Source organism: Myotis daubentonii, chromosome 1 (assembly GCF_963259705.1).
Source record: "Myotis daubentonii chromosome 1, mMyoDau2.1, whole genome shotgun sequence".
NCBI lineage: Eukaryota > Metazoa > Chordata > Mammalia > Chiroptera > Vespertilionidae > Myotis > Myotis daubentonii.
In genome coordinates, this window is record NC_081840.1 from 66,533,630 (window position 1) to 66,546,139 (window position 12,510).

At 44.9% G+C, this 12,510-nt stretch overlaps 1 protein-coding gene across 4 annotated transcripts in view; it reads left to right on the forward strand.

Annotated features, from left to right (window-relative positions):
* Positions 1-12,510, forward strand: part of INO80 (INO80 complex ATPase subunit) — a 168,772-nt gene that overhangs the window by 65,517 nt on the left and 90,745 nt on the right. For all 4 annotated transcript variants that reach the window (XM_059712805.1, XM_059655721.1, XM_059712640.1 and 1 more), the window contains 3 exons: positions 489-584; positions 11,684-11,743; positions 12,176-12,318. In XM_059712805.1, coding sequence (XP_059568788.1) covers positions 489-584; positions 11,684-11,743; positions 12,176-12,318 — 299 coding nt within the window. The remainder of the gene's footprint in view (positions 1-488; positions 585-11,683; positions 11,744-12,175; positions 12,319-12,510) is intronic.

Here is a 12,510-nt window from a genome sequence, read left to right on the forward strand (position 1 = left end):
GCAGTATAAACTTAGACAGTTCATGCAACCTCTTTGACCTGACTTCACTTTAACTCTTTAAGGTTGTTTCCACTTCTGCAAACTTCTCTTAAAAATTAAATGAGAAAATATGTGTAAAAGCATTTTGAAAAAAGCAAAAGCTTTAGGTAATAGTAAAATTATATGATCATCTAGTACAGGGGAAAGCAACACATAAAGTCAGTATGTTCTAAGTGCTTTGTGAATGATATAACTTAGGACCAATAAGAGGTGGATGGAGAGGGCAGTAATTGCTTGCTAATTTTTCCTCAATGTGTGTATGAGCAACTTCCTTCCTGGGTTATTATTAATATAGAATATTATTGAGTGTGCCAATATGTTGGAATAAACACCATTTCTCTTGTTACAATGTACTTTCTATTCTTAAACTGCTCTTGTAGTTAATTATAATTTTGAATTAACTATTTTCAGTTTTCCTGCAGTTTGCTAACCCAGTTTTTCTGTTTCAGAGAGAGAACATTTGGGGACCTTTCTTAATAATTTCACCTGCTTCTACGCTTAACAATTGGCATCAGGAGTTTACTAGATTTGTTCCTAAATTCAAGGTAAAAATCATTCAACAAAAAATTATATTGCTCTTTAAAATTAAAATTTCTGACTCTCTTGCTGCCTCGCTTATTAAAGTGCTCATAATAGTTTTTAATTTCTTATATTTTTGTCCCCCAAAATAACTTGCATACATTTCGTATAAATGTTACAATGGGAGAAGTAAATCTTTGTGCATCATAAGTGAGAAAACCAAAGTCCATTTTGAGTGATTTGCTGCATTGGTCACATGAATCAATGCTCTTGGTCAAACTACCATAATAGAAAATATCGACCTTGCTGGTTTAATGTAGATTTTTGGCTTATCATCATCAGGGCACATATCCTGTAATATATGGCATGGTCATCATTCCTCCCCCATCTATAATAATAAAAGTGTAATATGCTAATTAGACCGGACATCCTTCCAGACAAAGCCCCGGTGGTGGTGGAGGCCGAGCCCCTTGCACGAATATTCTCTGTAGAGTTATTTGTCATGTGGGATATGGAGCTCCCCATCTTTTTTTGTGTTGCTTTTTAGAAAAGTCTCACTCAAGGATATGTTTATTGATTTGAGAGAGAGAAACATTGTGAGAGAGAAACATCAATGTGAGAGAGAAGCATTGATCACTTGCCTCTCTCATGCACCCTGACTGGGGTTCAAATCTGCAAGCCAGGTATATGCCCTGACCCAGAATCGAACCACAATGTTTTGGTGCACGGGTTGACACTCCAACCATCCAAGCCACCCGACCAGGGCCCATCTTTTTTTCCGCCTTTGTTGTTGGTGGTGGTGTTGCTCAGTACAAGATGAACAATCAGGAAGTTAGAAATTAAATCTTAAAATTTTCCATCAAATTAAGTTTTCAGTATTTCCTTCATTGACCAATAGATGGCAATGAAGTTCTATTTATGTTTTTGTTACCTCTCCTTTGATTTTATACTTATACGTGAACTGAACTTTCATTTGCATGTTGAACTTTCATTTGATGCTAAAATTTACAGGTCAGTAAAATATGGCCTTTGGGCCAATCCCAATTTCCATTTGTTTGTCCCAATTTTTTAGTTTTGTTTTTTGTTGTTAATCCTCATTCAAGGATATTTTTCCCCATTGATTTTTAGAGAGAGTGGAAGGCTGGGAGTGGAGGAGGGTGGGAAGAGAGAAAGAGAAAAAGGAAGAGGAAGAGGAAGAGGAAGAGGAAGAGAAAGAGAAAGAGAAGGAAACATCAGTGTAACAGAGACACATACATCAATTGGTGCCTCCCACAAACTCCCCAAGGAAGGATGGGTAGAATCGAACCAAAACCCTGTGGTGCACAGCCAATGCTCTAACCACTGTGCATAGCAGCCAGGGCTCTCCCAGTTTTTAAAAATTGTTATAAAGTACGCATAACATAATATGTACCAATTTAAAGTGTACAGTGAAGTAGCATTAAGTACATATACAATAAGGTGCAGTGATCAGGTTGATATCAGGTTGCAGAATCTCCTTCATGGTGCCAAACAGAAACCGCTTCCCAGTTAAGTAGTGACTCCTTAATTCCCCTTTCATTCCCCTTTCCCTCTAGACCAGTGGTTCTCAACCTTGGCTGCACATTAGAATCACCTGCGAATCTTTTTAAAATCCTGATTTCTGGGCCTCATCCTCAGGAAATTCTGTTTCTTTGTTACTAATGTTGTGGCCTCACCCCATAACAAAGAAACAGAATTTCCAGAGGATGAGGCCCAGAAATCAGGATTTTAAAAAGATTCGCAGGTGATTCTAATGTGCAGCCAAGGTTGAGAACCACTGCTCTAGACCCTGGTTACCACAAATCTTTCCGTGTCCATGGATTTGCTAATTTTAGCTAGATATCTATAATAATAAAAGCGTAATATACTAATTAGACCAGATGTCCTTCTGACCACCTTCCGGACGAAACTGGGGCTGCGAGGGAAGCCTGGGTCCCGGGTGCCAGAGGGAAGCCGCTGTTGGCAGCTGGGGGAAGAAAGGCCTATTCTTGCACAATTTTTGTCCGCTGGGCCTCTAGTTTCATATAACTGGAATCATGCAATGTAAGGGCTTTTATGTCTGGCTTCTTTTCACTTAGCATAATGTTTTCAAGGTTCATCTGTGTTATAGGATATATCAGTACTTCATTCCTTTGACTGAATAATATTTTATTATCTGGATACTAGAGGCCTGGTGCAGGAATTTGTGCACCAGTGGGGTCCCTCGGCCTGGCCTGCAGGATTGGGCCAAAACCAGCTCTCTGACATGCCCAAGGGGTCCCGGATGGCAGGAGGGCACAGGCCAGGTTGAGGGACCCTACTGGTGCACAATTGGGGCTGGGAGGAACAGGGGAGGTTGGCCAGTCGGGGAGGGACCATAAGAGGGCTCCAGGGCATGTCTGGCCTGTCTCACTCAGTCCCGATTGGCTGGACCCCAGCAGCAAGCTAACCTATTGGTTGGAGCGTCTACCCACTGGTGGTCAGTACACGTCATAGCATCCTTAGCATGAGCGCCTTAGCATATCATTAGCATATAATGCTTTGATTGCTTGAATGGTCGACTGGACAACTGGACACTTAGCATATTAGGCTTTTATTATATAGCACTAGAGGCCCGGTGCACAAAAATTTGTGCACTCGGAGGGGAGGGGAGGTCCCTCAGCCCGGCCTGTGCCCTGTCGCAGTCTGGGACCCCTCGGGAGATAACGACCTGCTGGCTTAGGGCTGCTCCCAGGTGGCAGAGGGCAGGCCCAATCCCTAGGTGCAGCCCCTGGTCGGGCTCAGAGCAGGGCCGATTGCGGAGTTGGGGCGCCGCCCCCTGTCATGCACAGACCAGGGCGGATCGGGAGGTTGTGATGCCACCCTCAGTCACGCTCAGGGTAGGGCCGATTGGGGGCTTGGGGCGCAGCTCCCTGTCACACTCAAGGCAGGGTCGATGGGGAGGTTGCTGCGCCACCCCGTCATGCACAGAGCAGGGCCAATCAGGGGGTTGGGACGCTGCCCCCTGTCACGCACAGAGCAGGGCCCATCAGGGGGGTTGGGGCTCTGTACCCTGTCACGCACAGAGCAGGGTCGATCAGGGGATTGGCGAGCTCCCCCCTGTCACGCACAGAGTAGGGCCAATAGGGGAGTTGGTGCACCGCCCCCTGTCACACACAGAGCAGGGCGGATCAGGGGGTTGGGGCGATGCCCTCTATCACCCACAGAGCAGGGCCGATCAGGGGGTTGGGGCGCCGCCACTGTCACACTCAGGGCAGGGCGGACTGGGAGGTTATGGCTCTACCCCATCACACACAGAGCAGGGCCCGTGGGGGCGAAGGGGGTGGTTGGGGCGCTGCACCCTGTCACACACACAGCAGGGCCGATCAAGGGGTTGGGGAGCTCCCCCGTATCAGGCACAGAGCAGGGCTGATCAGGAGGTTGTGGCCCCACCACCTGTCACACACAGAGCCGCAGAGCGATCAGGGGATTTGGGCGCTGCCCCCTGTCATGCTGATCCTGGTGCTGGGAGGCCTCTCGGCTCCGCTGATCCCGGTGCTGGGAGGCATATTACCCTTTTACTATATAGAATAGAGGCCTGGTGCATGGGTGGGGGCTGGCTGGTTTGCCCTGAAGGGTGTCCTGGATCAGGGTGGGGGTCCCCACTGGGGTTCCTGGCCAGCCTGGGTTAAGGGGATGATGGCTGTTTGCAGCTGGTCACACCCCCTTCAGGGTGGGGGTCCCCACTGGGGTGCCTGGCCAGTCTGGATGAGGGGCTGAGGGCTGTTTTCAGGCTGGCGGGTGACGGAAGTTCCCAACTGCTCCTTTTTTTCTTTTTTCTTTTTTATTCTGGGCCAGCTTTAGCTCTGGCTCCAGCTCTGAGGCCTCTGCTGCTGAAAGAAGGTATCTGGTTTGTTTCGGTTCTGTAATTGAAACTCTGTATCAACTCCAGCTCTGAGATCCTGGGCTCCCTTAAAGCAGGTTTATGGGGTTTTGTTTAGCTTCTCTATTTGTTACAATGTTTCTTAAACTGCAGGCTCAGAGGCCGGCAAGGCAGGCGGGGAACGTTGGAGTCCTCCGTCACTGAAGCAAGCAAACCTCATGTTAGTTTCAAGCTGCCTGGCTGCCGGCTGCCATCTTGGCTGGCAGTTAATTTGCATATTGCCCTGACTAGCCAATGGGAAGGGTAGCAGTCGTACGCCAATTACCATGTTTCTCTTTTATTAGATAGGATACTGTATTTTGTTTGTCCATTCATCTATTGATGGATCTTTGGGTTGTTTCTACCATTTGGTTATTGTTAATAGCATTGCTGTGAACATTTATGTACAGGTTTTTGTTTGAACACCTGTCTTGTTTTTCAGTTCTTTTGGGTATGTATTTAGGAGAAGAATTGCTAAATCATTCTATATTTAACTTATTGAGGAATCTGCCACCTAGTTTTTTGTACAGCTTGCATGCTAAGAATAGTTTTTACATTTTTAAATTGTTGATTAAAAATATTTCATAACAAATGATGTATGAAATTTAAATCGTATATATTGGAACAAAGTCATGCTTTTGTTTATGTATTATTTATGGCTGAATTCAGTAGTTGTGACAGAGACTGTATGGCCTGCAAAGCAGAAATATTTATTATATGGCCATTTAGAGGAAAGGTTTGATGACCTCTGCTCTATTGATTCATTGTTTTTATTGCTGTTACTCCTTTAGATTGTCAGAAATGTGTTCACCTCCCTAAAGAACATAGGTGTGTAGACTCTGTTCAGGTTTATGGTTAGTTTACATTCAAAAGATACTTAGATCTGTGATGATAATATCTGAAAGTTCATTTTATTTGGCAAGTAAACCTTGTTTTATGGTTCTAGTGTGATCAGTGCCTCTGGTGTCATTTTTCCCATGAAATATGATTTATGTTTTTATAGTTAATGTATCACTTTTCATCCCTGATATAGGCTATTCTGTATGTTTTCTATTTCATTTATTTATTCTCTTTTTTTATTCTTGTCTACTTTTTTGGTAAACTTTAAAATTTTTCTAACGTTTCAAGATGGAACTTAGATGGTTGTTTTTTGTTTTTTTCTAATATGTATATTTAAGGGTATTAATTGCTTTCTAAGCATGAGTATAATCATCCAAACATTTGTTGGGTCACATTTTTTATCTTTCAATTCAAAATAATTTCTAGCTTTCACTGCAAGTTCTTGTAGACGCATGGGTTATTTAAAAATGTGGTTTCTGTCTGGCTGGTGTGGCTCAGTGGTTGAGTGTCGACCTATGAACCAGGAGGTCATGATTCATTTCCTGTCCAGGCACATGTCCAGGTTGTGGGCTTGATCCGCAGTAGGGGGTGTGCAGGAGGCAGTTGATCTATGATTTTCTTTCATCATTGATGTTTCTCTCTCTCTCTCTCTTCTTCTCTGAAATCCACAAAAATATATAAAAATAAAAGTATGGTTCTTAATTTCCAACAAAGGATGGTTTTCTAGGTACTTTTTTGTTATTAATTTATAGGTTAAACCCACTGTGATAAGAAAAAATGCTTTTTATTATATTAATCTTTTGAAATTTGTTGAACTTTGCTCTTATGGCCCAGCATATGGTCAGTTTTTATAAATGTCTGAAAATAGTGTCTATTCTACAGTTGTTGAGTATAGTGTTATATATATATGTTGAGTAGGTCAGGTTTGTTAACTTGTTCGCTCTTCTGTATCTTTATTGATTTTTTTTGTCTGCCTATCGTATTACTGACTGAAAGAGGTGTTAAAATTTTCCACAATCATGAATTTCTCCATTTTTGCTTTATATATTTTGAGGCTCTTTGAGATATATATACTAATTTATAATTATTTGATAATCTTGGTGAATTGGACCTTTTAATTTTATGAAACTAGAGTCCTGATGAATGAAATTCATGCAAGAATAGGCCTTCCTTTCCCCAGCTGCTCGCACCGGCTTCCCTCCGGCACCCAGGACCCAGGCTTCCCTTGCAGCCCAAGCTTTGTCAGGAAGGATGTTCGGTCTGATTAGCATATTATGTTTTTATTATTATAGATTCTCTTCTTTAAGATTTTACCTTAAAACCTATTTTCTCTGATATTAAATAAATTAACTTCTTTGGTTAATTTTTACATGGTATCTTTTTGTTCCTTTTATTTTTAACCATTCTCTATCTACACTTAAAGGCACATTTCTTGCTGAATTAGAGGTCTGATGCATGAAATTCATGCAAGGGTCTCGGCCCTCGTAGCCGCAGCAGCTTGCCTTGGCCCTCGCAGCCCCGGCTTCGTCTGGAAGGTTGTCGGCTGTCTGGTCTAATTAGCATATTATGCTTTTATTGTTACAGATATTTATCCTTACTTTTAATGTAATTATTGGTATATGTAGTTTAAATCTGCCTTGCTGCTTGCTTTCTAGTTCTTTCACATGTTCAACTTTCCTTTTTCTCTCCTTTCTTGGGTACCTTTGGATTGATTAGATTTTATTGCTTTTTTTTTCTTCCTCTCTTACCTGCTAATTATATATTCATTTTATTCTTCAGTAGATACCTAGGAGAATACATGTATCACTTTTTAAAAAGTAGCATATTTTACATTTTAAACCACATAAGACATTCTATTATTTATATCTTTTAAGTTTAGATTTATTCATAATACATGTTCATTGTTTTAATTGATCTTCATTCCTTTCTGCATATTTGTGCTTCCATCTGGCTGAGATTTTTGAAAACTACAAAAGACATCAAGCTATAAATTCAAGAAATACTTTGACCCCCATCTGGATAAAAAGAAAGAGAGCCCTAGAGGCATCACACAAAAAATGCTGAACTTTGCATTCTTTTGTTTCTCCATGATTTAGTCTGGATATTTTCTTCTAGTTCACTAACTTTCTCTTCAGCTGCATCTAACATGTCATTGAATTCTTTCTAAGTCTTTTTCTGATATTTTCATTATCTTGATCTCTTGTGGCTTTCTTTTTTCTCTTTTCAATCAAATGGTCTGGTCTTTCCATATGTCTGGTTTTTATTTTTGTTTTACTTGTATGCCAGACAGTGTATGGGGAAAATTCTAGAGATATTTGTGGGTTTTAAGAAACTGTTTTTTTCCTTCTGTAGAGAGGATTTTTCTGTGTTTGGGGTTTTGTTTTGGTTTCCTGTCACTAGTAAAATTTTTTTCTACGACACTAATAATCCAAATCCCCTTAATCTAGTCAGGAATTGAGATGATTTGAAGCAGAAATTCAGTATAGTGGGTCCTCTATATCTGAGGGATTCAACCAACTGTGTATTGAAACAATATTTGGCGGGAAAGTTACATTGTTGCTGATGTGTACTGTATTATTAGGCCTACAATGTACAAGTCTGAACATGTACAGACTTTTTTCTTGTCATTATTCCCTAAACAATACAGTATAACAATGATTTACTTGACATTTATATTATACTAGAGGCCTGGTGCATGAAATTCGTGCACTGGAGAGGGGGGTATCCCTCAGCCCAGCCTGCACCTTCTTCAATCTGGGACCCCACAGGGATCAGGCCGAAACCAGCAGTCGGACATCCCTCTCACAATCCAGGACTGCTGGCTCCCAACCGCTTGCCTGCATACCTGCCTGATTGCTCCTAACTGCTTCTGCCTGCCAGCCTGATCACCCCTAACCACTCCCCTGCCTGACTGATCGACGCCTAACTGCTTCCCTGCCGGCCCGATCGCCCCCAACTGCCCTCCCCTTCTGGCTCAGTTGCCCCCAACTGCCCTCCCCTGCCAGCCCGGTTGCCCCCAGCTGCCCTCCCCTGCTGACCTGGTCGCCCCCAACTGCCCTCCCCTGCTGGCCTGGTCTCCCTCCAACTGCTCTCCCCTGCTGGCTCAGTCGCCCCCAACTGCCCTCCCCTGCCAGCCCGGTTGCCCCCAGCTGCCCTCCCCTGCTGACCTGGTTGCCCCCAACTGCCCTCCCCTGCTGGCCTGGTCGCCCTCCAACTGCCCTCCCCTGCAGGCCTGGTCCCTCCCAACTGCCCTCCCCTGCCGGCTTGGTCGCTCCTAACTGCCTTCCCCTGTAGGCTTGGTCACCCCCAACTGCCCTCCCCTGCCATCCTGGTCACCCCCAACTTCCCTCCCCTGCTGGCCTGGTCACCCCCAACTTTCCTCCTCTGCTGGCCTGGTCACCCCCAGCTGCCCTCCCCCCCCAGCTGGCCTGGTCACCCCCAACTGCCCTCCCCTGCCAGTCTGGTCGCCCCTAACTCCCCTCGCTTGGACCAGTCACCCCCAACTGCCCTCCCCTGCCAGCCTGGTCGCCCACAATTGCCCTCACTAGCTGGCCTGGTCGCCCACAACTTGCCGGGGTCCAACCCCAGCAGGTCCAGGGGTCCCCAAAGGTGTGGACGGAGTCGGCGAAGAAGGAATGACACAGAGACAGCGTTCAGTTGATCAGCAGCCTTGCCAGGATCTCTAGCCACAATCTCCAGCCAAGTTCTGTCTAGGATCTCCAGCCAAGTTCTGTTTCGGATCCAGGTTCTCCAGCCAGATTCTGTAGCCATGTTCCCTCGCTAGGTTCTGTCTCTAGGTTCTGAGGCCAGTTTCTGTAGTCAGGTTCAGTCCAGGATCTTTTGCCATGTTCTCTCCAGCGAAGTCCTTCTGTCTCTAGAGAACGTTCTGTGTAGGTTCTGTGTTCTGAGTTCTGTCTCTCTTGGTCTTGTCTTCTGAGTTCTGTGTTCTAAGTTCTGTCTTGTTACATCTGTATTTATACCAGTTGATTCCAATCCTATCAATCTCTATTCCAAAGGTTAGGGCGTTTCTTATCTCCATTCCAGGGAGTAAAGATTATGTAGCTTAAGCATGATTGTTCGTAGTTAAAGTGATTAATTACCCGCCTGGCACTTAGTTGAGGGGTTTTATTCCCTCCCTAACTTCAGGGAAAAATCCCTACCTGGGGAGACAACCTTTCTCGGAGAGGTGACCTTGGTTAAAACACACAGCGCTAAGGGGAGCAAACATATTAAGAACAGTATGCTATATATGCCAGGTCCCTTGAAACAGCAAGGATGGACCGGCTCCCGGCAACAACTGCCCTCCCCTGCCGGCCATCTTGTGGCCATCTTTGACCACATGGGGGTGGCCATCTTGTGCGAAGGTGTGATGGTCAATTTGCATATTACCTCTTTATTATATAGGATTAGGTATTATAAATAAAGATGATTTTATGTATTCAGGGAGATATGCATAGGTTATATGCAAACACTGTGCCTTCCATGGGTTTTGATATCTTCAGGTGGTACTGGAACCAATTTCCTATAAATATTGAGGGATGACTGAGTCTGTTACGGCAGGTCTGTGTATGGTTTACCTTAATTACTAGTATCTAATCTAATAAAAGAAAAACATGCAAATTGTACCTTTGCTATGCCTTAAGCCACGCCCACCAGCCAATCAGAGCGACTGTATGCAAATTAACCCAACCAAGATGGCGGCCAGCAGCCACGGAGCTGGAGCGAGTAGGAGGCTTGGTTGCCCCAGTGATGGAGGAAGCCAAGCTTCCCGCCTGCCACAGCCGGCTCTGAGCTCCGCTGAAGGCAACAACCCAGATACCTGCTATCAGCCGGCCATGGCCACGGAGCTGGAGTCAGCAGGAGGCTTGGTTGCTCCAGTGATGGAGAAAGCCAAGCTTCCCGCCCATCCTGGCCGGCTCTGAACTCCACTGAAGGCAACAAAGTTTCAATTATAGAAGGTAAATAAATCTCAGAATAAAAAAAAAAAAAAGAAAGGAGAGGCTGGGAGCTTCCGTCGCCATGGGGCTTGGCCAGCCTGAAAACGGCCCTCAGTCCCTCACTCAGACTGGCCAGGCAACCCAGTGGGGACCCCCACCCTGAAGGGGATGTTGACCAGCTGCAAACAGCCATCAGCCCCTCACCCAGGCTGGCCAGGCACCCCAGTGGGGACCCCCACCCTGAAGGGGGTGTGACCATCCTGCAAACACCCATCAGCCCCTCACCCAGGCTGGCCAGGCACCCCAGCGGAACCCCCACCCTGATCCGGGACACCCTTCAGGGCAAACCAGCCAGCCCCCACCCATGCACCAGGCCTCTATCCTATATAATGAAAGAGTAATATTCAAACTGACCCTAACAGCAGAATGTCTAGGAATGACTGGTCACTATGACACACACTGACCACCAGGGGGCAGACGCTCAATGCAGGAGCTGCCCCCTGGTGGTCAGTGTGCTCCCACAGGGGGGCGCTCTGCTCAGCCACAAGCCAGGCTGATGGCTGCCAATACAGCGGTGGTGGTGGGAGCCTCTCCTGCCTCCTCAGCAGCACTAAGGATGTCCAACTGCAGCTTAGGTCTGCTCCCCGCTGGCAAGTGGACATCCCCCAAGGACTGCCGGGCTGCCAGAGGGATGTCTGATTCCAGCTTAGGCCCGATCCCCCAGGGAGCAGGCCTAAGCCAGCAGGTGGTCATCCCCCGAGGGATCCCAGACTGCGAGAGGGCACAGGCCGGGCTGAGGGATCCCCTCCCCGCCTGAGTGCACAAATTTTTGTGCATTGGGCCTCTAGTCTATCTAGTCTATAATAAAAGCATAATATGCGGATTAGACTGGACATTCTTCTGGATGAAGCCAGGGCTGCGAGGGAAGCCCGGGTCCTGGATGCCAGAAGGAAGCTAGTGCCAGCAGCCAGGGGAAGGAAGGCTTACTCTTACACGAATTTTGTGCATCGGGACTCTAGTGTGTATATATTCTTTGATCCTAACTTAAGGCCAAGGAGGTTGATGCTTATCAGAATCCCTCCTCCTTGGACTACAGTCTTTGTCCTGTGGGCTCCACATCTCTTAAGGAAAAACAAAAAAAAACCCTCTGCTCAGTTTCTTATCCTCTCAACCAGAACTTTTGGAAAGGATCACCTTCAGGGGGACCATGTACAGGTAACAGGATTTCCTTTCTCGGCTTGCTTTCTTTTCTGGATCTTGTCTCTTTAATTCTCCACTGCCTCAGTAGCTTAGCTCTTTGATACTTTCAAAGAGATGTTTTGAATATGTGTTTTTCATTTGGTCAGCAGGAGGAGTACTAGTCAAGCCATGACAGAAGAGGAATTCCTAGATTTATTTTGTTTTAGGTTCTTTTAAAATCATTCTGAGTAATGTATTGGTTCTTTTCCAGGTGCTACCATATTGGGGAAATCCTCATGATAGAAAAGTCATAAGGAGATTCTGGAGTCAGGTAACTCTCAGATTACTGAATATATACATATACAAGCACACATGTATATATATGAAATCATTTCTTCTTCAATTGATTTGAGTAATTTCTTATATACAAAATCTTCTTATATATTTTTGACACTAAGCAAGTGCACTTTTTTTCTTTTACATTGTAATGATGTTTTTCCTATTATAGACAGCTGGATTTGATTGAAGTCCAGGATTAAATAAGAACTTTTTTCTTTAATAAGCTAAATACTAGTTTCTATGATGATTTGTGATTAAGGTCCTACTTTAAAAACAGTTGTGGTTTAATTCACTGTACATCTCTCAGATGGGAGAAGCACATCTTTAGAGCTATCATAAACTTGGCCTTAGAAAATACAATGTATTCCTCATTATCTTATATGAATTGTTATTTCTTTTCGCCCTTGTCCTCTTATATTTACAGAAGACCCTTTACACTCAGGATGCTCCCTTCCACGTGGTTATCACCAGCTACCAGCTGGTGGTGCAGGATGTAAAGTATTTCCAGCGGGTCAAGTGGCAGTACATGGTACTGGACGAGGCTCAGGCACTCAAGAGTAGTTCCAGGTAACATGAGTAGTAGAACCCAAACTCCTTGGACTGAGAATATGTAGAAATATGATATACAGTTGACCCTTGAACAGTGTGGTGATTCAGGGTGCCAAAATCTGTCCCCCCAGCTCTTCGCACTTGAAAATCCTCATAAAACTTTGGACTCTCCAAACACTGGAAGTTTTACCAATAACATAAATAACACAA